This window comes from Erythranthe guttata, chromosome 13 (genome assembly GCF_056151865.1).
Source record: "Erythranthe guttata isolate IM_541 chromosome 13, IM_541, whole genome shotgun sequence".
In the NCBI taxonomy this organism is placed as follows: domain Eukaryota; kingdom Viridiplantae; phylum Streptophyta; class Magnoliopsida; order Lamiales; family Phrymaceae; genus Erythranthe; species Erythranthe guttata.
This window is the reverse complement of record NC_142545.1, coordinates 18,989,839-19,017,752: the sequence shown is the minus strand read 5'-3', so window position 1 is coordinate 19,017,752 and position 27,914 is coordinate 18,989,839. Positions and strand designations below refer to the sequence as shown.

The following is a 27,914-nucleotide window of genomic DNA, read 5'->3' as shown; positions in this document are numbered from 1 at the left end:
TTAAAGATCGAATCGGGTCAAATGGAAAAAACTGGAGAATATTCTACATAATTTAGAAGATTCCACTAAATCACACAATAGAATGGTAGAAATATTCATAGTTGAGATGTTGTTGTAATTACCGAACATGAGTGATTCTTTTGAAACTTGACCTTATCGCAGGATCATAGTTGAGCGGTAATTTACTATAAAATATTTTCAACAATAAAAATAAAATAAAAAACTCAGAAAAAATTATCTCGACTTAACAAAAAAGTGGAAGTTATTCAATATGATCAAACTTCAGCCTCAGTTGTCTACAATAAATAACCTTAAAGAGCTGCAACAAATAAATGGACAAAACCAATTGTCCAAAAATCAGAATTAATTTAATTCAGTCTTCTACTACATTTCAACCTGGTCCCAATCAATCGTTCTATCCTCAAAACTGTCTCCCTGGTTAAGCTTGTTTCTCGCAAGCCTACTCATTACAGCAAGACCTGTTGCGTCCACCAACGAATCATACGAACATAAAGAAAAATAAAAAAAATAATTAAAAAAAAAATATTTTTAATTAAAAAAGAAAGTGTACCTTCAATCATTTTGTACAGAGCTGACCACCATCTGTCTCCAGAAACCTGGTACTGTTCGAGGTTGTCTTCGATTTCTTTGTTATGTTTCCCCTCCAATACACTCTGGAGAGTAATTACGGCATCCCTTGTTCTTCTGATAATGCTATTATCTTCATCTCTGATTTCTAATTGGACAAGATCATTCTGTGATGAAGTGAGACTAACTGCAAGTGCAAATTGGGCTGCTGCAGCCCACCGAGAAGATGCAGCCCATTTCCTTTGACCGTCAATCTGCTTCTCCATCTCTCGTTTGCCGTTATTATCCTCCGCCCCCTTAAGAACTAAGCCTCTCAGATATTCAGCATTTGCAGCGCCTGTGCTCTGAACCATCTTAGAGAATGCACTCTCTTGTCTATGCAGCAATGTTTCTGGACTATCAAATTCCACAACCTGACAGATGAATTCGGCAAAATAAAAAATGGAATGTCAAATCACCGAGTTCGTTACATGCGACTAAATTAGTATGATAAAGGAGAATTATTCGAATAGCTGCATGATGCATACCTGGCCAGCATCAAGGAGAAGAACTTTGTCACAATCAATGATGGTATTCAAACGGTGAGCAATGATTAACATTGTGCATGATCTGAATTCTTCACGAATAGTCTTTTGGATGAGAGCATCAGTTCTGACGTCAACAGCAGCTGTTGCTTCGTCAAGAACGAGAATCTTTGATCGGCGAAGTAATGCTCGAGAAAGACTCAACAGTTGCCTCTGTCCAACACTGAAATTCTCCCCTGCTTCAGAGACCTTCAGACAGCAAGAACAGTAATGAATACATGTCAAAAAAATCGATTGAAATAATACATAAATGCCAAATACATGATATGCAATTATGTGTGTGTGTGTATATATATATATATATATATATATATATATACCTCCGCATCGAGACCCAAAGAATTCCTTCTGATGACATCTTTTAAATGGGCCCTCTCAAGAGCCTCCCACAGGTCAGCATCATTGTGTTCATTGAAGGGGTCAAGGTTAAACCTGACACTTCCTGTTCAGAATAATACAACAAAGGATCATCAGGCACACAAATTTAAGGAAAAAATATATTAGATTAGTAGTACAAGATTGATTATGAGCGCAAACCTGAGAAAAGAACAGGTGATTGTGGTATGATGCCAAGAACCTTCCGGAGGTCCGTTAATCCAAATTTCGAAATGTCACAATCATCAATTAAGACCCTTCCCCTCTCCAGCTCAACAATTCGGAAAAGAGCATTAAGCATGCTCGATTTTCCGGCCCCAGTCCTTCCAACAATTCCAACTTTGTCACTCGGAGAAATCGTGAAGGATATTCCATGCAAAACAGGAGGAAGCTCTGGCCTGTATCGTAAAACAACATCTTCAAACCTAATAGATCCTGCCGAAGGCCACCCTGGAAGAGGACGATTGTTCTCAATGACACCTGGACCTTCGCAGGGCAAGTCTATATATGTGCCGACCCGTTCAACAGCATTGAAACTATTCTCGGCCAGACTAGCGAGCCTTAGGACAGCAGTTAATAAAGATGTAATATTCAGTGCATAACTGAGAAGTAAACCCATCGTAGAGGCAAATGCTTGTTGGTTCTCTGCCCTTCCATTCTGCACGACAGCAAAGGTTGCAGTGAACCAAATCATAAGGCCTCCCACTGTCTCTAAACGAATGCCGAGCCAGCGGTTCCCACTCATGTTGACAAGAGTGAATCTGATGTTATTGTCCATTGACTTCCCATTGATGACGGACATTCGGTCGTATGCTCTGTATGCACGTATAGTTGACAGACCATTCAATGCTTCGCCAAACTGTGCGTACACGGGTGACCTACTGATGGAATCTAAGCGTTTCACTTCCCGTGCTGTGCTCTGCAAGTATCATAGTATATGATTGGAAACACAATTTTAAGCAATAAATAAAAAAGTAACAAACTCGAACAAATTTTATGTGGCTTCGGTAAGTCTAAATGCACATTCATCCTAGAAATCACTTGACGACAGGTTAAGCATCAAAATTGGACATAATGCATTGCCTAGAAATTTAAGAAGTGCATTAAAATGGTTGAGTAGATATACCACTAACTTATATCGTTTTCAGGTGCAACTTCGGCACATTTTTATAACATGTTGCATAAAGGTTCATGGATTTTTTTTACAGTGTCTGTTGGATCAAGAATTAGAAGCTAAATTAGCAATTTAGACAAACACCAATGAATAATTCACTTCAAGGAAAGTGGATTACAGTATAGCAAATAATCTAAGATTATGAGCTTCCAGTTACCACAAAGATACAACCCAAGCCTATGATGGGACAAGCAGGAAACCAAAAACAGAGAACACGTTGAAACTGATAAAAGTATAACCAACCAGTAGTAATCTGATTTGAATGGCAGAAATAGTAGAAAAAACATGGGCGGCATACCTGATAATATAGATAGGATACATAGAACAAGACCAGAAGAGGCATAATGGCCCACAGAGACATTGTGCTCACTATTCCAATTAGCACAAATGTAGAAATAAGCTGTGACACTTGGCCAAGAAACATGTTCCCGAAAGGAGCAAGATTCCGATCAATGTCACCAAGATCCTTGGCAAATCTATTAATGATTCGTCCAAGTGGGTTCGTATGGAAGAAGACCATTGGAGCTTTAAGGATAGAATTCAGCATGGCAATGTGCAATCTTCGGGCAGCATAAAGGCTCGAAGTGATCATCCAAAATGAATTTGTTAAAGTTACCATAACCTGAAATTTGTGAAATTTGAAAGATTTAGGCAACCAGCAAAGTTCAACTCTTCCTCATGCAGCTGTGGCAAAAGAAAATAAAAGAAAATGCAAAGCGCAACTTATAAATACAACTTCAGAAAAATAAAAGCAGTGCTCGACTTACTTGACCGAAAGAAAGAAGCGAATAGACCGAATTGTAAAATATTGGCCCATGAATATCTGAACTGCTGCTTTGATCTGTCCAATAACTTAGCCATGTGCTGCTTGAAACTCTCAGGACTTCCGTTGTAATATAACACATAAAGAGTATCATAACAACCCATGTACCTCCCAAAGCATTTTTGTATCTGCAGCAGTTCAAACAGAAATAGGGTATCATAAAATCAGTGAACCAAATGCTCGATTTCTCTGCCGTTTCCACAAGTACAAAATATAGATTGAACATAGATTTTAGCAATACAAATATTTTAATGGTGAAAAGCAGGAAAAAAACTGTAAAGTATATAGTTTTTTAAACTCAGTCATGCCAAGAATAGGACAAAATTATCATACCTCATTAAAACATTCCAGCTTACAACACCGGTTTCTCGTTCTTCCTGCTTTATTAGCATAGACTTGCCTGGCTTCTTACTTTGTTTTTGATTGGCATCTTTAGACACCTCTTTGTCCAAACCATTAACAATAGTTTTGGAAGTTCTATCATTATTTATGTCAACTTCTTCATTTTCTTCAACATATTCTTCCATTTTACCGGCATTTTCCATCAATTTTTGGAACAGAATTCCATTGTTTGAGAGCTCTTCAAATGTTCCCTCCTCTTTCACCGTACCTTCATGCACCAAGAGAATTCTATCTACTTGTGATAGAAAATGTAGCTGATTTGTGACGAGAACTCTTGTTTTTCCTCTTAATTCCCCTTTGATACATTTCTCGAAAACCTAATGATGCAATAACTACAGAAATCAATATTTTATAACTTATATCACAGACTGAGCAGAGATCAGAAAGGAAGACTAAACTATTACTCCTTGCATCGGTTTTCTGAAAGGGAAGTTTATAATACTTCTTTAATGTTTTCACATATAAAAGTTCTCCACAATTTTTTTGTTTACTTAAAAATGCAAAACCAGTTAGCACAGCGTAACAAGTTGAAGTATGCTAGCAAAACAACAGCCAAAAGAATAATGATTAATTATCAGGACCAATTTGCAGATGTTTGAAGTTGGGTAGTTTTTTATGTGCACAAACTTATAGTTGAAGTACTGACCTGTCGCCCCACATGAGCATCTAGAGCACTTAAGGGATCATCAAATATGTAAACATCTGAATTAGAATACACAGCCCGAGCCAAAGAAACTCTCTGCTTTTGCCCTCCACTAATGTTGACCCCGCGTTCTCCAATTTCTGTAAGATCACCCCCCTAGAATAAAAAACGTTCGAGGTTGCAACAATTCAGACAACAAAAATCTTCAAATCAAGAATAATTAATCAAGTTAACTGCATGATGATATTTCCCAGAATTCTTACTTGTAGTTGATCCAGGTCATGCTGCAGGGAAGTGACGTCTATTGACTTCTCATATTTTGCAGGTTCAAATGGGGAACCGAATAGTATGTTGTCACGGACCTAAAAACAAAAATTCTCATTGAATGAATTCAATTGAAGTCAAAACTGAGCTGCAAGTTATGTAATCCAAAGTAATTGCCTAATCCACTTGACTTCGGTCAATGTCAAAACAAATTTGTGGGTTATTTAACTCACCGTCGCATTAAAGATCCATGAAACTTGTGGTACATATGCAACATCTCCTCTAATGACAACAGTTGCATCTGCAACTGCTGGAAGCTCTCCAAGCATTGCTGATACAAGAGATGTCTTTCCTTCACCGGTACTGCCAACAACAGCTACTAAGCTACCAATTGGTATATCCAAGTTGATGTTCGACAGAGTTGGCCTTTCAGACTGTATAGATAATAAATACCATGTCTGAGCAAGCCCAAAAATATCAACAACTAATTACCTAACAACTAAAACAAGATGTGAAAGTGTACATATGACTGAGATTTCAGCCAACAAATGTATTTCATGAGACTGGAAAATAAAGTCACCACAATGAACAAAAAAGATATTTATTACTTGAGAAACAAAAAAAAAAAAAAAAGAATTTTTGTTTCATGACTAACTGCAATACACTTGGTTCCTAGATGTCCTCAAATACCTTTCACACATCTGATTCTTGACATAATATTCAAAGACATGAGGAATAATAAAGAAATCAATTTAATTGTTGAGAAGTGTAGAATGATGATTTGAATAATGTGCATGGTATACAACGCATCTGAGGCCCACGAACTAATAAGTATGCAATTTGTTGAGTAAAAATAAAACTGACGAACCTGAGCCTCCCAAGAAAAATATCCATTCCTGATTGTGATAGCTGGTAATCCTGGTTCAATGGGAGGATTAGGCAGAAGAATTCTCTCTTCAGCTGAAAGAAGTTCCTCTAGACGTTTCAATGAAACGTTCGCGTTAACAATCTGGAGATAAGAAGGACATGTGCATATTAGGATTTTTCTTCATAGAATAACTAAAACAGGCATGAGAAGAGAATAAGGGAAACAATCATCCCACCAATATACAAACATTTTCTGCACAGACAATATTAGACTGCATCAATCGATGAGGCAACTTAAATCAGGAACGATTTCAAAATGAAGAAAACCATAGATTAGATACCATTTCCCTTGCAATTTGGAGTTAGAATTACCAAATGCCCGAATGTCTAAAGTTTGCAGTTGCAAAATTGGAACGAGGTGAACACTCATATGCAATTTCAACATAGTTACAGAAACATGTTTAGAAACTTAAAATGCCACTTGAATTCGAAATATATGATATATTACATATTTACACAGAGAATAGTCTTTGGGTCCCATTAAGAATGTGAAATATATAGGAATGTTTAAGTTGGCTTGTGCTGAAAATTTCTGAAAGAAAATACCTGTGTTATGATGTTAGGAAGCATGAACAGAGGGAATCTTAGGACTGCAAACAGCGACAGAGATGTAAATGCCTTTGCAGGTGTCAGATCTCCTCCAAGTAAAGTGAATACTCCAAATGAAATCACTATCACCACTACAGGAATACTATTAAGCATGAAGGTGTTCAACTGCAAAATTGTAAAAAAAGTGTCATGCCATAACAATTCGAGAAAAGGATTAAGGAAGGGAAATCATAAAAAGAGGAAGCAAAGGGAAAATGAGAAAGATATATACAGATGTGCAACCTGATACTAGGCTCAGGTAAAGAAAGGAATCCATAGATAACAACATAACTTGAACAATGAAAATGAATATGTCCCTAATAATTCTACAGAAGCAAGAAATATAGGTAGCAGGCAGCCAACAGCGTGCACATTTTCCTTAATGTTTTAATGTATTTGAGTAATCCCCATTCACTAGATGGCAAATTTTCTTATAGTGGCATGCCATCATGCCAGTTCAATAGACTTTCACTGCGAAAAATCAAATTGCATGTACTATGTTTGTATGTCATTAATTTTAAATTAACATCCACAGCATTGTTTCAAGTATATATGGATAATCAGAATGCAATCATCAGGATTAGTAGTAAATAAATAAAGATTTTCAGAGGACAATCATACAGCTCCCAGCAGCTGTGCTTTCCGGTACCAAGATAACTCATCATTTCTGACACCTTGAACCTTTGTCTGAAAACTATCCTCCCATGCGTAACATCTGAATCCATTTAGGCACAAAAAATGTCGGTAATAGATAGACAATGTAAATAATCTGAGAAATCGTTCAGTTTGTGAAGCTTACTTGACAGTGTCCATAGCAGCTAAAATTTCATTCATGAGCCCAATTCTCTTGTCGGTACATAGCAATCCTTCTTTTGTCAGTTTTTGCATCTTGCTTATAGTGAATGTCTGCTTGCACAAGTCAATTCCAATTTATAACTATCTCATCCCAATCAAACAATAAATAGTAAGAAATCTGAAACAAGCAAGCTAAGACTCCCAATAGTAGACATGCGGATATTGAAAAATATATATGGCAGGTGAATGCTTGGCAACAGTAGATATAAGACAAGTTGAAAAGAAATATAAGGTGGCTACAGTTAATATTGCACTAAAATTAAATGCTCTAGTTTAAACTTTGAGATTGTGGAAAGTCGAAGTAAGACTTTATAAAAGGGCGTCCAGAGATATGACTGTATCATTATCAAAATATACTCGTTATCCATAGGTCCATCCAATCTTTTTCCTCAAGGTTTTAATATTTTTAGCCTTCACATTGCAGCTGATGCTTCACTATTATAGTGGATGTCTACGACCCTTAGGAGCTCTGGCACACCGGAATGCATTGAACCATTAAAAAGAAAATCTACGGAATTTCTTATGAAACTTCAAAACCAGACATTTATAGCTTCTTATAGTGGACATCTGTGAGATTTTGGAGTTCCGGCACACCAAAATGCAACAAAACTAGTGAATAAATTTCAACACAATTTCTCATGATAACTTCCAAACCTAGGCAATTAAAGTCATTAGCCATTAAGACACATTCAACCTCTAAGTCATCCAGATATTGGGAAGGCATAATTTGCACAAGAAAATAAAAAAAACAAAAAAAAAAACAAAAAAACAAAAGCAAAATATGAGGTGCAAAATCAAAGGTTATCATACTTGTATGGGGAAAAGAAGAACAAGGAGTAGTGCACCAAGAAGTGAAGCGACGCCCAGCTGCTGGTAAAGAAGAACCAAGGCAATAATAATACGGAAAGGAGCTGACCACAAAGCGTGGAGTGATTGGCATACTTGCTGCAACAACCAAAGAATGTAGAGTTGAATTAGGCAACAAAGTATACACTCAAAATTCTGTTAGTTTCTTCCAGTGTTGAAGATGCTTAATGTGCACCCTTTCAAGTTTCCTACTTTATTTGATTAACCTTTTAGCTAAACAAATTGTAAACTCATGGAGGACTGCTATACGACTATTATTTTTCCAGTAGAGGAGAAAAAAATTAATAACAGAAGGAGAACGATATGGAAGTAACAGACAAGGCCACTTCATCTATAATTGACAGCTCAGCTCAACCCCATTTCTGAAGATACATTGGACAAGATACCCTCATTCAAGAACTATAAAATAGAGAATAAGTCAAACATTTTCCACCACTTGCATTGCACAATCCTTGAATCGAAAGGATCTGCTATCCACTGCCCTAATTTATATTGGGTAAGAAGAAGAAAAAGGAAAAATCTCCTACTATGTTCACTGCTATTAACGATAGACTGTATCCCATAAATTATACTCTTAACACAATGAACATTAAACAGGCAAAAGAAGGAATCTAGGCACAGAATATACAATAATGTACCATCTTAAGTTATAGCAACAAATCACAACTAAAGGTTATATATGATTTCAAAATATACAAAGAATACCTGAAGAGCTTCAGCATCAGTTGTCATTAAATTTGTTACTTTGCCAGATGCAAACTTTTTGCGGCTTTCGTGAGTCAGCCTTAAAGATTTGCGGAAAACTGCAGCAACCTAGAAAACAATTACAAACTGTATAAGAGCCTTGCAGAGCATTAAGGCGCTCGAAACCTTAGATAGGAATAGCAGTCTCCTCTTTGGAATTATAAACCTTTCCAACTACATAAAATCCCAAGATTCTTTCCAACCACACCAATTCACAGCCCAAAATAGTGGAATAACAAAAACAGAAATAACCGAAAAAAGATAATAAATAATACATTAATACAGAACATACTTGAAGGAGAAAATCTCAAACTTGAACTCTAGTTCTATAGTAGACATCTGATCATCATAGTACTGAAAACTAAACTTGCTTACCAGAGTTGATCTCAGCCGATAGCCAACACGCATGACATTTTGGAAATACTGAGCTTCACATAACACGCCAAATACCTGATGGTAGGGGTAAAATGAGAGATAAAAAAGCCATCAAAATTGCACAAAAGACACATACAAAACCATGCACAAAAGTCCACATGCACATAAATAATAGCACATAAAAGCGTGACAAATACACCTACAAAACCACACACAAAAGTACTCGCGCAAAGGTGCATACGCTCATGAAAACTAATACTAGGACATGAATATGCATTAACAAACATGAATATGCATTAACAAAAGGTGCATACGCTCATGAATATGCATTAACAAACATGTACAAAACACTCGCACAAAAAATCTTGATAACAAGTGCGGAAAAAGGGGGAAAAGTTGTGCCAGGTAACTCATCTAAACAAACTGACATATGTTATATATGATCACTTAGAACTGCCAACACCTGGTCTCACAACCTCTATTAATAGTTAGTTGCTATATTTTCCAGGCAGAAAGAATGGAGTGGAAGGCATTCATTAGGATCAGTACCAAACAATGAATAACTTCTTTAAAAGGAAATAAATGTCTATGTAGGCTACATGTATAGCATGATACAGATCGAACTTATTGCTGCAGAAGATTACGAATTCAATAGGTCCGGACCCTACTAATAAACTCCGTCTTTTAAGCTACTGAAAATGGATACAGGGTCCTTCCCCCATCATCTTTCCATCATTAAGTGGTGTGCTAAATTTTCGATTCTGGTGTGGCTGTATGACACTATCATCAATAAGCACCACCAGGAACATATAAATCTACCCATTGTATCTTCTATACACTACATAGGCATAATGATTTCTTTATTACTTCAAAATGACAAACAAACAAGTATGAAAAGAGTACAGATGATTAAAATATTAACAGGAACAAATGCAGTGTAAGTCATTCTAAAATATGAAATGGAAAACAAAAAAAACCTACCACTCCAAGAAAGATTGAGAATGCATAGATGTAACCAATCGAAGCTGGATCCCCTCGTTGCATAGACTGTAGATGTCAACAATAACAGAAATGAGCTTTTGTGATCGCACATGACGGTGCTTTTTTTTCTTTTTGTTGTGGGTAGGTAGGGGGTTGGGTGTTAGAGATATTAAGTGACCGCATGGAAAGCTAATCTCGTGTTCTTAAATTAGCATCTGAAGGAATAAAACGAACCTGTAAAAGCTGGCTCAATACAAGGGGACCAATAAACTGTGAAGCATCATTCCCTATCTACAGGTGAAAATAATCACATGTTAAGAAAAGGAAATAAGCCAAAAGATGACGAAACTGCTATGCATATGTTTATTAAAAAGGGAAAAAAATGTTAATAAGAGAAACAAAAATCAATCACCTTCCAAAAGCCTCCCCACCAAAATCTGACAAATTAGTGGAAAACAAAAAAAGGAGAATGTCAAGTCTTTTAACATTTAATAAGCTAATCAATATAAATTAACAAATCGAACATATTCAATGTAATGAGGCAACAACTTCCGAATAATGTGGCTCCCAAGACTACCTTCCCCCAAGACTACGATTTAGAGCTCTTAAAAGCCAAGGTTTGGGTCTTCGGATCTCATCAGTCCACGATCTCTGGAATCTAATAGTACATTAAAAAAATAATTATCAGCAAAACCTCTCGCGAGAAAAGAGGACAAGCATTTTTTCACGTGAGTTATTGACACACACACACACAATATATACTTAGTTATGTATTATGCACATACGAGTCATTAAGTGTTTCTGTTTGATCCCATGTATCAAGTTTCCAAACATCCTTCTCAGTGAGAGGCCTTTTATAGCCAAGCTGCATGATAGGATTCATCCATGCGAACGTGATTTCTGATGAAAAAAGCAATTAACCAGTTATTAGTTGGAACGAAATGTCAACAGTAAAACAGAAACTATAACACTTATAGGGAGGAAAACATTTAAAAAAACAGAATTAATAGGTTAGACAATTTCCTATATGTCCGAGCAGCACAGAAAATACAAATTTAGTATCACAAGAAAGTATCCCAGGGAAGAGGTATAGTGATTTCATAAAAGAAGACTTTCACGTGCACACGGAGATTAGATGAATTGACATGCCAACATCTGAAATAGTCAACATCAAGGCATTGGATATAACAAATAATAGCATAATTTGATAAGTAAAGCTTGTGATTACGTACTAGATAATATATTGGCATGCCTCTCAGGACATACTTGTTCCGCTCCAGGAAGTTCTTCATAGGCAGTATTATCAAAAGATTCCGCTTGCAAGGGAGAATACCCCGGATAAGGATCCAAATCAGGGACATAGAAAAGCAAGAGGACACCAAATAAAACCTACACGGCCAACAAAGTGGATTAAGAAATCAGGATTCAAGACCTCAGTCTTGATTATAGTTTTGCTCATTCATTACTAAAACTTTGTTCATCTAAGAGGATTCAAACAGACTGGATGTTTAGACAATAATTTGTCTCAGTACAGTCAAGGAGGTGATATGGACTCTAGTCATTGATGCCAGTTTGATTAAGCCTCAATAATTGCACCCACTCATTTATTGTATCACATGTGATAATGTATACTGCTGTATCAAGAAGTTCTGTAAAGCATTATCCAGATTCCAGAGATCCAAATTGACACTTTAACACATTTAATTAAGGGCATCCCAAACATGGCCTTGAAGCTAATGTGAGATTTTTACTGCGGTTCAGTATTATATCGAAAAATAATTCTTCACACACTAAAGTGTTCAGAAAAAACTTTAGAATATGAAAATTGAGAAGTGAAAGTACCTGGGCAACCACTTCACTGGCATACAAATAAAAAACAGACCTGCAAAGGTAAGATACAAACATGAATGATAGTGTGCAACGCGAACTATAAGATATTCATATCAAATAAGTCATGCTCTTCTCAGTATACACTAAAATTCAACCATGTTGAACATATAGTCTATGAATAAGAATATCAATCCAATGCTGAATGAAAATGTAATAAGAATATTCCATTAGAAACCACATGTGGGCAGTTCTACATTATAATAAATAAAAATATTCCATTAGAAATCAAAATATAATATGAAGCAAATGTACAGGTCAATATAGGTTTTAAGATAATCTAAAGTCAAATAACAATCGAACAAAGACTATGTCATGATGTTTATCGGCACTACCTAGTAATGGTGGTTCAACCAAAACAATAGGATATGAACTAACATATAAATTTAAGAATATATTATGAGAACTAACCCATCATAGAATTCCCTGACAGAAAGAGCGAGATTCATCATAACAGCATCCCCGACAAGCGTATAAATAACCCCAAACCTAACAGACCAACGTGATTCACGGACGTAAACCCTTGTTTCCAGTCCAAGCATCACAAGGAGAGAGCACCATGTCACAGCCTCAATGATGAGAGAAACCACCTACAGGTGGGAATAATTTTTTAAAATAAACTGTTAGCAGCCATTAACTAACCAATAGGCGAGTAAAAGTTAAATAAATCTCTAAGCAGAAAAATCAATACACTCCAAACACCTACCTCATATGGGGCGAGACCATGCTCACCATCCACATCAAATGCCGAAATACCCATGACCAATCTGAACAAAGGTTCGCCAGTGCAATAAAGGGACAACAGACCCAACAAATAATTGTAATAATTTGATCTTAAGCGGAATCTCTGAAGCGAAAAATCTTTCTTTAATCGCCATATCCGATTCAAGCACAACCCCAGAAGAACCAAATTTGAGATGCAGATCACCAGAGCGTCAGTAGCACATGGGGTGTAGCTTCCGAATGCATTTTCCACTATTTTTGACCAAACCCCATTCTTGACTGGCTTGCAATACCATTCAAATGGCTCGAACGCCATTCTAACTCACTCTTATCGCTAGTACTGTTTCAATCTACAAATACATTTCTCGTGTCTTCTAATCTCCGCTGATTTCTGAAGTCGTGGAATATTTTTTCTGCGAAATTCAACTCCACGTCAGTCCGAGTATATAATCTTCGTATAGAAATATCTAAAACATAGAAACAGGTAAAATGAGTACACTATCGATATACGGGTCTAACGAACAGTCAATTCATTTTATTCCTTATTATTCTCCTGGAAACTACCTCAAAGTTGATTCGGATAACAATAACCGGCTCAAAATAGAAAACCCCAGTTAAAGAAATTTTCTTTTCAACTAGATGAATCGAGTTTGTAAGCCAGTAAATCTAAACAATAATACAATTAAATAAAGCCTAAAGGTGAAAAAACAAAAGAATAAATTGCATGAATCTTCATATCGTTCCAATAACAACATTCTTCATTTACATATTTTTAATTTACACAATAACAAGCATACAGAAAAATCATCCATCTAGTTTCAACTTTTAAAAATAAAACACACAGCGTCATAGAAAAATAAAAGGAAACACGTCAAGTTCAAGAGCATAAAAGGGGGGCGAAAACCCCCCCAAGAGGAGCGCGAAAGACAAACCGAGATCGTAACGAATAAAAACGAGTGACCGACGCCAAAAGTAAGAGCTATTGCCGATTAGATATGAAAATTGAAAAGTGAAGCAATAATTATGGGGCAGAAGAAGAAGAAGAAAAATATCTCCTCCAATGGTGGTGGTGATAGGGTTACATACTGATTTTCCAATGATCAACAGTTGGTGAGAGTGAAGGCGTGAGTGCGGCTGCAGAGTGGTGGGCGTATCAGATCCATACACTTTTTTTCTCTTTCTAATTTATGGGACCAAACAGAATGAAAATAAATAAAGGTTTTCTCCTTTGTAGGCAGTCTGCAGTGCAGTGCACTTATATATATATATATATATATATATATATATATATATATATATATATATATATATATATATATATATATATATATATATATATCTTATTAATAAAAGAAAGGTTGTTCCTGGTAAACCCTAAGGGCAACTTTTCCCACTCATTTTAAGGTTATAATTGTCATTAATTAATTTAGTTAATTACTTTTATCATTTTATTTAGTTTGATATCTAGATTTTCTTCCTCAAATCCCAAATCTAATGATATGTATGTTTCTCAAAACATTTTCCCTTGTGTTTCACGCCCATTTTAAGAATAATCAGACGTATCTAATCCCTTAAATCTTGGCATAAATTAATCAATATCTTTGAAAGAAATCAATAATATATTATATACAACTATAAACTCACTTAAGTTTTTGCATTCTAATCAATACCTTGGAAACAAATCAATATTTATTTGTAAATCCTTTTTACCTTTCGCTTTTCTCTTATTAATAAAAGAAAGGTTGTTCCTGGTAAACCCTAAGGGCAACTTTTCCCACTCATTTTAAGGTTATAATTGTCATTAATTAATTTAGTTAATTACTTTTATCATTTTATTTAGTTTGATATCTAGATTTTCTTCCTCAAATCCCAAATCTAATGATATGTATGTTTCTCAAAACATTTTCCCTTGTGTTTCACGCCCATTTTAAGAATAATCAGACGTATCTAATCCCTTAAATCTTGGCATAAATTAATCAATATCTTTGAAAGAAATCAATAATATATTATATACAACTATAAACTCACTTAAGTTTTTGCATTCTAATCAATACCTTGGAAACAAATCAATATTTATTTGTAAATCCTTTTTACCTTTCGCTTTTCTCTTATTAATAAAAGAAAGGTTGTTCCTGGTAAACCCTAAGGGCAACTTTTCCCACTCATTTTAAGGTTATAATTGTCATTAATTAATTTAGTTAATTACTTTTATCATTTTATTTAGTTTGATATCTAGATTTTCTTCCTCAAATCCCAAATCTAATGATATGTATGTTTCTCAAAACATTTTCCCTTGTGTTTCACGCCCATTTTAAGAATAATCAGACGTATCTAATCCCTTAAATCTTGGCATAAATTAATCAATATCTTTGAAAGAAATCAATAATATATTATATACAACTATAAACTCACTTAAGTTTTTGCATTCTAATCAATACCTTGGAAACAAATCAATATTTATTTGTAAATCCTTTTTACCTTTCGCTTTTCTCTTATTAATAAAAGAAAGGTTGTTCCTGGTAAACCCTAAGGGCAACTTTTCCCACTCATTTTAAGGTTATAATTGTCATTAATTAATTTAGTTAATTACTTTTATCATTTTATTTAGTTTGATATCTAGATTTTCTTCCTCAAATCCCAAATCTAATGATATGTATGTTTCTCAAAACATTTTCCCTTGTGTTTCACGCCCATTTTAAGAATAATCAGACGTATCTAATCCCTTAAATCTTGGCATAAATTAATCAATATCTTTGAAAGAAATCAATAATATATTATATACAACTATAAACTCACTTAAGTTTTTGCATTCTAATCAATACCTTGGAAACAAATCAATATTTATTTGTAAATCCTTTTTACCTTTCGCTTTTCTCTTATTAATAAAAGAAAGGTTGTTCCTGGTAAACCCTAAGGGCAACTTTTCCCACTCATTTTAAGGTTATAATTGTCATTAATTAATTTAGTTAATTACTTTTATCATTTTATTTAGTTTGATATCTAGATTTTCTTCCTCAAATCCCAAATCTAATGATATGTATGTTTCTCAAAACATTTTCCCTTGTGTTTCACGCCCATTTTAAGAATAATCAGACGTATCTAATCCCTTAAATCTTGGCATAAATTAATCAATATCTTTGAAAGAAATCAATAATATATTATATACAACTATAAACTCACTTAAGTTTTTGCATTCTAATCAATACCTTGGAAACAAATCAATATTTATTTGTAAATCCTTTTTACCTTTCGCTTTTCTCTTATTAATAAAAGAAAGGTTGTTCCTGGTAAACCCTAAGGGCAACTTTTCCCACTCATTTTAAGGTTATAATTGTCATTAATTAATTTAGTTAATTACTTTTATCATTTTATTTAGTTTGATATCTAGATTTTCTTCCTCAAATCCCAAATCTAATGATATGTATGTTTCTCAAAACATTTTCCCTTGTGTTTCACGCCCATTTTAAGAATAATCAGACGTATCTAATCCCTTAAATCTTGGCATAAATTAATCAATATCTTTGAAAGAAATCAATAATATATTATATACAACTATAAACTCACTTAAGTTTTTGCATTCTAATCAATACCTTGGAAACAAATCAATATTTATTTGTAAATCCTTTTTACCTTTCGCTTTTCTCAATTAATTTCCGCCACCATCGAACAATGATAGAAGCAGAGTTCTCTTCTTTCTCGCCTCAACCACCACCACTGTCGGCCTTGGTCGCCTCTACCACCATATTTAGGTAAAGCAATTTTCTCTCTCATTTTTCTTATGCCAATGTTTAAGTACATGTTTATTATTATTATTATTATTATTATTATTATTATTATTATTATTATTATTATTATTATTATTAATATTATTATTATTATTATTATTATTATTATTATTATTATTATTATTATTATTATTATTATTATTATTATTATATTTCTTTTTTGATATTTCGGGTTTTGGTTTTTAACTCTGCTTTCGACCATTACCTGGTCAAGTATTAAGTCCCACAAAATCGACGGTGGTTATTTCGAACATGCCTTCCTTATAGTGTAGCATCTTCATAAAAGGACTTTTTCAATTTTAATTGAATTGAGAGAGAGAGATGAGCAATTTTTTGCTTATCTTTTGTATATACATCTGATATGTACTATTTATTGTACGAGAATATTTATTGTACGAGAATTCGATATTCGGCTGATTTTTTATTTTTTTTTTGTATAAGAATATTGTTAAACAGAGAAGCTTACTCTTTTCTAAGTTTGAGCTTTATTACAATATTCTTTTAAATATGCTAAACCTCCTTACATTTTTCTTTTCTCTCTCATTTTTCTTATGCCAATGTTTAATTACATGTTTTTTATTATTATTATTATTATTATTATTATTATTATTATTATTATTATTATTATTATTATTATTATTATTATTATTATTATTATTATTATTATTATTATTATTATTATTATTATTATTATTATTATTATTATTATTATTATTATTATTATATTTCTTTTTTGATATTTCGGGTTTTGGTTTTTAACTCTGCTTTCGACCATTACCTGGTCAAGTATTAAGTCCCACAAAATCGACGGTGGTTATTTCGAACATGCCTTCCTTATAGTGTAGCATCTTCATAAAAGGACTTTTTCAATTTTAATTGAATTGAGAGAGAGAGATGAGCAATTTTTTGCTTATCTTTTGTATATACATCTGATATGTACTATTTATTGTACGAGAATATTTATTGTACGAGAATTCGATATTCGGCTGATTTTTTTTTTTTTTTTGTATAAGAATATTGTTAAACAGAGAAGCTTACTCTTTTCTAAGTTTGAGCTTTATTACAATATTCTTTTAAATATGCTAAACCTCCTTACATATATTTGTAACATTGGCAACTCATTTTATTTTCAAATTTTGATTTCCTTTGAAAAATATATGTTGTCTGATATCATTTAAGTAAGGTTGCTTCTGGTAAAACCTATGAAGTTTTTTCTGCTCATTTGATAGTTTAATTGTAATTTATTTAATTGATTATTTTTATTTTTATTTTATACAATCAAGTTTAATAAATTCATTAAGTATTCAGATTTTTTGGCCCCTAATATACGTATTTTTATCCACTAAAATTGTCATTTTACTTAATATTATTTTTATGGAAATATTATTTAATAATTTAGAAAATATTTGGTTTTTATTTTCATTATTAATGAAAGTAAGATTGCTCTTGGTAAGTCATAGAAAATTCTTTCCGCTCATTTGATAGTTACAATTGCCATTTATTTAAGTAATTAAATTTATTGCTTTATTTCATTTATATAATCAAGTTTAATGAATCCATTAAGTATCCTCATTTTTTTGCCCTCACATCTACGTATCTTTTACTTAATATTAATTGTATGGGAAGATTATTTATTTATTTAGAAAAACATATGATTCTTATCTTATATTATTAAATTGGTCCTGGTAAACCCTTGAGATTTAATGACATCATTGATTTATAATTTACTGAAGCTCTATTATGGCCTATGGGTGATAAAGAAGAAGATTCCTCAGACTTTTACCTTAACTGAAAATAAGATAAATATGCAACTATATTACATCAAAAACATAAAGTTAAATTAATAAATACGGCAAAAATAATTTATGGACAGGGAATATCATCAATACATATAGCAAACATAAAAATAAACTGAAAACTCAATTGTGAACTTTACATTGTATTAATTGTACACCAATCCCGTGCATCGCACGGGCCAAAATTCTAGTATATATATATATAGGCTGTAGCCGAACAACAAACGGAGCGTCACCGCTTACATGAGGGTAGCAAATTGCAACGTGGGCGTGGAATATCAAGAGAATCTAATAATATTGTACCGGGGCCAACTGGAGAGAGGAATAAGGCAAAAATATATAATTATGCTAAGTTTATTAATATATGTAAGGCTGGACATTGTTGGATTTAGAACAAGCTATTTTTTTTTAGAATAATTATTATTACTTTATATTTGTGGAAAATAGTATTTAAGATAATTTATGGGTATTATATTAAGTGCAAAAATAATTATAAAAAAAAAAGTGAAAATATTATTAGGTGAAATAAAAAATGTAAATAGTCCAAAAAGTAAGACGAATGAAAATTTGTATGCAACAGGATTTGATGTGACAAAGTGACAATGAAGTTTCGTCCCTAGCAACTTTATTCAAATATATTAGGAAAATATTAGAAATAAGGAAGAAAAATTATGTCCACTGGAGGCTTTCAAATCTGCCATAAAGCACTTCCCTAAAGTCAAATTGTGAAGAAGAACAAATCAAATCTCTCTTGTTTGTATCATTAAATTGAAATAAAATAAAATAAAAAATAATCAACACAATATTTTATAAAATGGCAAATAGTAAAGGAAAAAGAAAAAACCACCAAAAGGGTCTAGGGGAATCGAAACGCAGCACGATTGGTTGGTGGTGGACCCGAAAGAAGTGGGGGACCCAAAGTAGATTTTCGGTCAATAACTACACCCGGCGAAAAACACCAGGTGATTTGTTACCGTTGATATTATGAAATAACATCCTAACAAGCACACATACACATTAACAAGCACACATACACATAAGTGTGTGTTTGATGTTAATAAACATCCAATCTATTTCACCGGATCTAGCATCAAATAAACGGTAGATTTTCCGGCTTCTACCAATTAACTACGAAAGACACCACTCCGAAAGTCACAAAAATAATAATGATTTCTTGCCCCCACCACTTTCGCCAAATACATTGGCAAAATATCAGAAAGTGGGACAACAATTACATTTAAGCCTCTTCTCTCTGAATTTATGAACTGCTGCCATCACAAAATAATACTATTTCTGAAAATTAAAAAAATTAAACAATATACTCCAGTAACATAATCCTCAGGGTGTCACTCAAACAAACTAACAGAAAAAAAAAGGATCTCACAACCGACAAATGCAAAAATATTAATCTTATGAACATTCTAAAAGTAGAAGCAGTAGTCCCATATGCTAAACCTAGTCAGTTCTTCTACTCTCTTCATCAGTTCCTCCACCGGTACATTTATCGCCTTCGAAACCTCTTCCATCTGATTCCTGTTGAGATCGAGAAACGATTCTATTAAATCACCGTCCAAGAAATTTTTAGCATCAACCGTTTTCTTTTCGTTGTAGAAAGATCTCCACTGTTCATGGCTCAGTCCTCCCACACCTTTGATCACTTTCCTCATATTCGTTTGGAGCTTCTCCAGGAACACATACTGCTCTTCAAAAGAACACAGAAGTACAGAGCGAGGAATTATCTCCCCTCCCAAGTGTTCCTTTGTAATAAGATTCAAGTCGGGAAGAGAAAATATCCTAACACTGATATCCGTCCACATTCCAACAGCTGCTAGTTGACTATGGTTTGGGTTATCACCAATTGGATTTATATCCAGGCATGAGATGTCATACTCCAACTGAATATGTTTTACTTCTGACAGTACACCATCACCAATTTCTAGATAGACCAAATGGCCACCACCAATAGCCAATAAAACCTGGTAAAGAAGATTCCTACCCCCAGAGAAAGCTGAAAATAACTCAAAACATATTGAAGCAGTAAATAACACACTGGCAATGTATAACATGAAAGTAGCAAAAAGCAGGAAGCACAATAAGAAGATAACTGAATTTGATGCTTATGATATTGGCTAGTTTCTTGCCAGATAATTTCCAGTTCGATCCTATAACTAATAGTTGGAACTTGGAAGTATACCTGGATTATACCCATTCCTGAAAATTATAATTTGTGGCACAGAGCGATAGTAATATCGAAAATTATAAACGTTGAAAGGATTAAAGATAGGAAAGAAGGGAAAATAATAAAATATTACGGCACATTAAAGATTGTTTAGAGACTCTATGAGTGAATGAAATAGAAAATAGAGTATCATGTTTTCAATTTTTTAAGTAATTAATTCTATTTAATACCAAAATTCCAAAAATTGGGGGCCCTCCATATTGTGGGCCTTGCTTCAAGACTGCATTAACAAACATAAAATTGTCACATATATGATAAATAACAAAGTTGGTGTCTCCCCATAACAGAAAACATAAAATTGTCGCATATCTAATAAATAACAGAGTCGGTGTCTCCCCATAACAGAAAACCTATGTGTTATCCTCTTTTTACACAAAATTTGTCCATGATGCTATCGATAGCTAACTCCATCGCCTGATATAGCCTCACCAATGCGATAGAACGAATTTTCGCCATTATGGACACATTCCTGCCAAAGACCAAAAAAATACAAGAGAAACAAAGATAAAAGATACAAGAAGAACAAAAATACAAACAAAATTCCTGCCATGAAACGTAAATCTAATTAACACAAAAAATTAAATTCAATACTTACCACCTGCAAAAGGTCTTGTCAATAGAACTTTCGGATTCTTTAGCCCCAGCCCATTGAGATTCGTAAGATCAGTAACATTTTGCTCAGTCATGCAAATTTTGGCAACTTCCAACTTTGTCGGAAGCCTTGATGTGAATTCATTCTCTTCTAATTGATTCTCTCTCAACAGATGCTCCATATCATCTATGACCTGCAAAAGAGGTCAATTTAAAGAAAATACATAGAAATTCAAATAAAAAATATAATAGTACTTACGAGATATTTCAATTCTCCAAGGCCCACTTCACTTTTCATTAATGCTTCCGGTGTGCAAATGAGAACTTGACATTTTTCTGTAATCATATCGCTCGTCGACTCTCGGTCGTCTACTAAGCAATCAGATCTCTTCAGAAGAAGGCAAAAAGGGGGCTGCTATGCCAACAGATATCTCCATATAACAAGTCAATTGAAGAAAAATCGACCTCACCTATGCATAAAAATACAAAGGGATAATCACAACTATTGTTACCGGTAGGTATGTTACTTAGAAAAGTTAGCATAACTAGAAAAAAGAATACCTTCAATGCTGAGGTTCGATCACGCACAACTATAAGTGCTTGGAGCCCATCCTCCTTGGTTACAGATTCGACAATCGGTATAGCATATCCAAGGCGCTTTCCAGTGCCTTTTGGCGAGCTAACATACAAATCAGTCTGAAATGGCCCGAGACGAACAGTAGAATTCACAATGGCCATTTGCAGTGGGCTTAAATTCTTTATCCCCATAGTCTTTAGTCCAGTTAATAGGCTAAGAAGAAAAATTAATTATAAAAAGAAATGAAAACATAAGAAAAATACAAAAAGAAGAAAGCAATATAAACTTATCAAAGAATAAATCTAGCAGAAAACATCTTGAATTTTCACCGAATACGTATTCATATGTGTGTAATATATATATATGCTAATGAGTCTGAACACGAACATTATAAATTATTTTTAGGTGACCATGATGTATAAAAGTCCTTCAAAATCTACATTAGTAAAATATTATTTGAATGTTTCAACACCATACCTGCACAAGCTGGTCATGAATAGCATCATGACAAAATAATGTCTCTACATCTGAAGAAAAACCTTGTATCTGACATTCTTTCAAGTCATTCTCAAGATTCATCTCCCAAATGCGAGTCCCGCTAATAAAGCTAACAACCAAGAACGTGCTATACGGATCATCAGTAGATGATCGTAACGACCACATTCTTGTAACTACTTGAAGCACTCGAGATGCCTGAAAATAAATTTACTGTGAAAATACGTTCGAAAAAATTGACAAGCATAAACTTATCAAAGCCATACCTACTCATTTATTCCAATACCATAGCTCAAAATGCGTAGAGAACCATCTTTATAGGCTCCTTAGCAAGTAACAAGCTGACATTGGCCTTGCCTCTCTGAGTCAACCACACAGAAGTCCGCAATTGGCCCCAAATTTTCAAAAATTTTAAGAACTTCCACACGAGGAACAATTTCATCCGCAAGAATGTTAATCTTTACGAGCTGGATTATACAATCAGAATTAGAAAAGTAATCTACATGAGATAATAAAATAATTGAGAAGATTTACAATGACAGCACTAATCAAAGTTATAAAGACATTTTTATGCAACTCAAGTTTCTCAGCTTGGTAGTCTTCACCTCAAACTTAGTAATCAAGACCTCACTCAGCAGAAAGATGCTAAGGAATTACCAGAAAATTCTTTTGAAAAGTAATTCCAAGTTCACAAATTTCTACTCAGTTTCCGTATAAAATCAAGGAGAACAAATTCTTAGGAAAAAAAAGATAAATATGCTAGAACCTCATTTTAGCAATTTATAGCCACTCTCTAACTACATAATAATAGATAAACCATGCACATGTCTATTTCTTAGGAAATATAGTTACACTTCTAAGATCAATAGAATGAATATTCTACAAACCTGTGAATCTCCATAACTTGACCCCACAAAAACAACAGATGCACCAATATATGAAATTGATGATGCAACAGATGTTTTATCCAGGCGAACAATTTTGAGTCCAGTGGGCCTAGTAGATTACAAATAGACATTAGGCATGCTAAACAAAATAAGCCTAGAGTTAGAAGCAAAAGTGAAAATATACATATTTCAAGAAACAATGTAACAGAAGACAACAAACTTACTTTTTTCCTTCATGGGCAATATCAAGTGTGAGCAGATTACCATTATGATCACCGTATACGTAGCGTGCTCGAATTAAATCAACTCTTCCACAAGCACTTATTGTAGTCTTCAAAAAAGGGAAAACATTACTTTCATAATTAACATGAGAAGGCATAGAGACATATACATGCAACTTACGGGTTCTTTTGTGATTGTTTGTTGTCCTCCGCGACCTCTATAACATATTACTTTTTTACAAAAAAATAGAACACCACAGAAAGGTTCAGGTACTGTGATCATTAGTCACACAAAATATTTTAATTACCGAATCGACCGTAAACGCTTGCACGTGAAAACGCCAAGAATTTTTGACAAACATAGTCTGCATATCAAGTAAATAATTTATGACATGCACACTAACAGAAGACAATCATAAAAAATAAGCAAGAATCATAGATTCCAAAAGGTACTCCAGCAAGAGCATCAAACTTGACAAGGAAATAGTATACGTCTAGGATAAATGAAAACCTTATACAACATAACAACGGTTGGTTTCCCACAGCCATAAAGAAACTTGATGTCCAAAACGTGACCCCGATTAAGCCTGATGAAGTAACAAAACCAAATACAATGTAGGTTAGAAAGAGTAACCCAAAGCACAGTCCATTTCAAAATGACAAAATGAATGACGTGTAGTGCTTTAAGGTTGCATTAAATACTTAAATTGCAGTTAGAACACCGTATGATTATCAATTATATTTTCTCTTTCGAGCTGCAAGTCAGTGTATGAACAACTAGAGAAATAATAATAAGAAATACCATAAGAAATAATAATAATCATGGTTGCAGTTTCAACGATAAAAATTAATAATAATCAGGAAATTTCCTCTTTCAAGGCATATACTAAGACACAGGGACTAAATCGTCTTTTAATATGATCATAAACATAAAAGTTTGCTATCATCAGAAGGGCACCAACATTAACAGGAATGGTAAACAAGAAATAAACAGGTACGCTCCGCTATACAACAGGCAACCAAAAATCAAGCATTTCCATGGATAAGAAGAATCCACTTTTCTTTCCGAATGATGCATTATTAGAGTTTTTCATAGGAGAAAAATTACCGAATATTAAATGGTTCTCCGAGCTGGCCTGCGTTGGTGAATGGAAAGACCTAAAATGCAAACAGCAATTCCCATAATGTACAGTGAAAAACAATGAAAGAAACAGAGTTTTAAACTATCAACAGAAACAAAACAGATAAAACACAGAGATTTGAGGGGCATGTGGAAAACCTTGAGTATTCCATTAGACATATGAAATACGATCAGCCGGCCATCCGGATCAACTGTACCAACCTACGCATACAAAAATAATAAGTCATATAATAGTTACATTTCTTCAGTAGATAATTCTGAGATCAAGATCGAAGTATTAAAACTCATAGCAAAACAATAAATACCTTTATGTTATGTGTAGGACTTCTCTCTGGGTGCCAAGCATCCCCCGTTACCCTATTCAATGTAGAACAGAAAACCTTACCAATAATTATCATAATGATAATCAAATAACCTTCGAAATAAAGACTAGTTCTAAGGCCTCATTTGGATTGCCTGGAAGACAATTATTTCAGGGCAACTCAAATGTTAACTGGGCAAGACTCAGGTCATGAAGCCATTTGGATGTACAAAGTATCCACATCATATAGTACACATAGGAAAATGATTGACTCATCTATTGAGATATGACAGAAATTATTGAAAATAATATAAGTTTCAACATGTCAGCACAAAGTAACTAGAATTTCTAAGATATAATCGCCTAAAACTTCAATAAACTAGTGGCACACCTTGTAATAATAACCTCAGGGCTGAGTCCCCTATCGAGAGATAACTTTGTTTGAAGAAATATTGAAAATATCAAAGTTCTAACATATCAGCACACGGAAATATTTTTCTAAGACTTAATCACGCAAACTTCAACAATCTAGTGCCAGACCTTGTAATGACATCAGAGGTCTCTGCATCCCATTGCAAAACACAGAATGCATATCTTTCTGTAGCTACAAAAAGAAGATCTCGAGCTTCTCCCTGTTAAGTTAATACGAGAGTAAGAAGTCAGTGACTTTATATCTACTTCACTAGGTCATGAGAACAAAACCAGTCAGAATGCATGAGCTTGTAATCAAATGGAATGTCAAGGAACTAAATGCCTTCATATATCAATCAAGACTTACATGTCTGACGGAAGAGCTCAAGAGTTAAAATTCTTCCATGCATTGGCACATCTATCATATGCTGTAGAGGCCACATACATTAGTATTATGATCGACCAGATAACCAAAGATTAAATTGAAAATTGAGTAATTCTACTGCCCCTTCTAGAATTGCACTAAGCACATGGTTTCATTACCACACTCCTTTAAACCCACCCCATCATTTTCTTGCTATTTTGTCGATAATTTATAACATAGTTTGTATGAACCTCTCAATGTATCACAAAAGGCATCAATTAATTAGAGCATGCCACGGAAAAATAATTTCATAATATATATTCACTAACGTAACTTCAGTGCTGTACCTGTAACTGTAAGCCTTCATCCAAGCATAAGTAGATCTCTATTACGCTGCACTTCCTGAAAATTTGTACACACGCAGGAGCAAATCAATACACACTCAAATAGAAAATTCTGAACGGTATGTTCACTCGAAAACATAGCACCTCCATATTTTCTGTCAAACACATCATTTTCTGTACATCGAAAACATAGCACCACGCGTAATTTCTGTCAAACACATCATTTTCTGACACTCGAAAACATAGCACCACTCGTAATTTCTGAGGAAAAAATAAATACACGAAAACATAGCACCACGCGTAATTCTGAGGAAAAAGTAAATAAAGGAGCGGTACACTTACGCAACGATGAGATTTCTTTCAATAGGATCGGTGAAATTGCCGGCGCTTGTATCTGGTTGTCGCCACATAATTCCATAAAGTCATCCTTCTTCAGAGATTTGCTTCGTGAAAAACCCTTAAACTCCACTTCTAAACCCTAAAACTCCACTCCTCGCTGTGAAAGAGAGGAAGGATGATCTGGTGTAGTAGTGTACGAACTGTTTTTTTTTTTTTTATATACATCTGAGTTTATATATGTAGCAGACTTGCCACTTTTTATTTTTCTATTATTTTCTTTTGACTTGTACTAGTACTTCACCCGTGCGTTGCACGGGGTATTCATCATAAAAATAAATATTTGATTTAAAAAAAAGTCCTCGAAATAGTAAGATCAATGATATGCAATACAAATTAGTAGAAAAGTAAACGAAAATAAAAAAAATATATTCTGTATTGTGTAAGTAATGAATACCAGTACCAGTACCAATATGAATACAAATACAAATACCATTACCGTTGCAATTACCATCACCAATATCAATACCATTACCATGACCATTACCATTGCAGTTACCGAACAATACCATTACCATTACCATTATCATTATCAATACCAATCATTACCATTACCATTACTAATGCTAATACTAATACTAATATGATAATAATACTATTACTATTAGTGTTAGTAATCTTAATGTTATTGCTAATCCTAATCCTGGTATTAACTCTAATCTTAATTTCAATCATTGTTCTAATTCAAATTGTAATCCTAATGGTAATGCTAATCTTAATCTTAATACTAATTCTAATCATAATCTTAATCCTAATAATAATACGAATCATAATTTCAATCCTATAGAAATGCAAATATGCTAATGCTAACGGTAATCTTAATACCAATTTTTATATGCTAATGCTAATGGTAATGCAAATCCTATTCTAATTATAATTCTAATCATAATGTTGATATTAATATTAATTCTAATTATAATGCTAATCTGAATACTAATATTCATACTAATATCAATTCTAATATACTAATATTAATTATAGTCTTAACCATAATACTAAGTAACACTAATATTAATACTAATACTAATTCTAATACTTATATGCTAATGTTAATACTAATCCTAATATACTAATACTATTACTAATATTAATTTGCTAATGTTAATATTAATATACACATGCTAATATTAATACTAATACTATAATGTAGTAATAGTGTAATACTAATATACTAATATACTAACACTGATATTAATATACTAATACTAATACTAATACTAATATTAATATTAATATACTAATACCAATACTAATATACCAATACCAATACGTACCAATACCAATATCAATATCAATACCAATACCAATACCAATACCAATACCAATACCAATACCAATACCAATACCAATACCAATACCAATACCAATACCAATATCAATATCAGTACAATTATCAATACCAATATATACCAATACCAATATCAATACAATTACCAATTCCAATAACATTACCAATACTGATACCAATATCAATACAAATACTAATATCAATACCAATACCAATACCATTATCAATACCAATACCAATACAATTATCAATACCATTACCATTACCATTACCATTAC

At 33.5% G+C, this 27,914-nt stretch overlaps 2 protein-coding genes across 16 annotated transcripts; both read right to left on the bottom strand.

Annotated features, from left to right (window-relative positions):
• Window positions 1-244: 244 nt before the first annotated feature.
• Window positions 245-14,070, bottom strand: LOC105948782 (ABC transporter C family member 2). 3 transcript variants are annotated; one of them, XM_012972008.2, is made up of 28 exons: window positions 13,887-14,070; window positions 12,784-13,213; window positions 12,489-12,667; window positions 12,033-12,072; window positions 11,423-11,579; window positions 10,976-11,090; window positions 10,768-10,848; window positions 10,603-10,627; window positions 10,425-10,481; window positions 10,191-10,256; window positions 9,210-9,284; window positions 8,796-8,903; window positions 8,034-8,168; window positions 7,168-7,274; window positions 6,990-7,083; window positions 6,327-6,494; window positions 5,722-5,862; window positions 5,087-5,287; window positions 4,853-4,951; window positions 4,593-4,745; window positions 3,878-4,263; window positions 3,489-3,672; window positions 3,020-3,343; window positions 1,710-2,466; window positions 1,493-1,614; window positions 1,116-1,361; window positions 572-1,001; window positions 245-479 (listed from the first exon to the last, which is right to left on the bottom strand). In XM_012972008.2, exons 2-28 carry the CDS (start codon window positions 13,114-13,116, stop codon window positions 385-387), a joined length of 4,878 nt encoding a protein of 1,625 aa, XP_012827462.2. In that variant the 5' UTR covers window positions 13,117-13,213; window positions 13,887-14,070; the 3' UTR covers window positions 245-384. The 3 variants fall into 3 exon arrangements, with proteins under 3 accessions (XP_012827462.2, XP_088668666.1, XP_088668667.1); XM_088812540.1 differs by having other exon boundaries at window positions 13,733-14,061; XM_088812541.1 differs by having other exon boundaries at window positions 12,784-13,267; window positions 13,887-14,046.
• Window positions 14,071-19,663: 5,593 nt separating this feature from the next.
• On the bottom strand, window positions 19,664-26,528 carry LOC105948869 (DNA damage-binding protein 1b-like). 13 transcript variants are annotated; one of them, XM_088812529.1, is made up of 18 exons: window positions 26,295-26,497; window positions 26,097-26,213; window positions 25,956-26,010; window positions 25,612-25,672; window positions 25,374-25,465; window positions 24,838-24,889; window positions 24,671-24,733; window positions 24,500-24,549; window positions 23,903-23,978; window positions 23,573-23,756; window positions 23,395-23,501; window positions 23,171-23,279; window positions 22,550-22,750; window positions 22,266-22,481; window positions 21,773-22,001; window positions 21,471-21,681; window positions 21,219-21,405; window positions 19,664-21,089 (listed from the first exon to the last, which is right to left on the bottom strand). In XM_088812529.1, exons 10-13 carry the CDS (start codon window positions 23,672-23,674, stop codon window positions 22,610-22,612), a joined length of 459 nt encoding a protein of 152 aa, XP_088668655.1. In that variant the 5' UTR covers window positions 23,675-23,756; window positions 23,903-23,978; window positions 24,500-24,549; window positions 24,671-24,733; window positions 24,838-24,889; window positions 25,374-25,465; window positions 25,612-25,672; window positions 25,956-26,010; window positions 26,097-26,213; window positions 26,295-26,497; the 3' UTR covers window positions 19,664-21,089; window positions 21,219-21,405; window positions 21,471-21,681; window positions 21,773-22,001; window positions 22,266-22,481; window positions 22,550-22,609. The 13 variants fall into 11 exon arrangements, with proteins under 13 accessions (XP_088668660.1, XP_088668653.1, XP_088668655.1 ...); XM_088812534.1 differs by having other exon boundaries at window positions 21,216-21,405; window positions 26,295-26,528; XM_088812527.1 differs by having other exon boundaries at window positions 21,216-21,405.
• Window positions 26,529-27,914: the final 1,386 nt, after the last annotated feature.

Coding starts and splice junctions, on each gene's coding strand:
- LOC105948782 (XM_012972008.2), bottom strand. CDS start 13,116: ATGGCGTTCGAGCCATTTGAATGGTATTGCAAGCCAGTCAAGAATGGG. Junction 11,091..11,422: donor GCATGCCAATATATTATCTA/GTACGTAATCAC, acceptor TTTTTTCATCAG/AAATCACGTTCGCATGGATG. Junction 8,169..8,795: donor CTGATGCTGAAGCTCTTCAG/GTATTCTTTGTA, acceptor TGGTTGTTGCAG/CAAGTATGCCAATCACTCCA.
- LOC105948869 (XM_088812528.1), bottom strand. CDS start 23,674: ATGATCACAGTACCTGAACCTTTCTGTGGTGTTCTATTTTTTTGTAAA. Junction 23,502..23,572: donor AAACAATCACAAAAGAACCC/GTAAGTTGCATG, acceptor CCTTTTTTGAAG/ACTACAATAAGTGCTTGTGG. Junction 22,751..23,170: donor CAAGTTATGGAGATTCACAG/GTTTGTAGAATA, acceptor TGTATAATCCAG/CTCGTAAAGATTAACATTCT.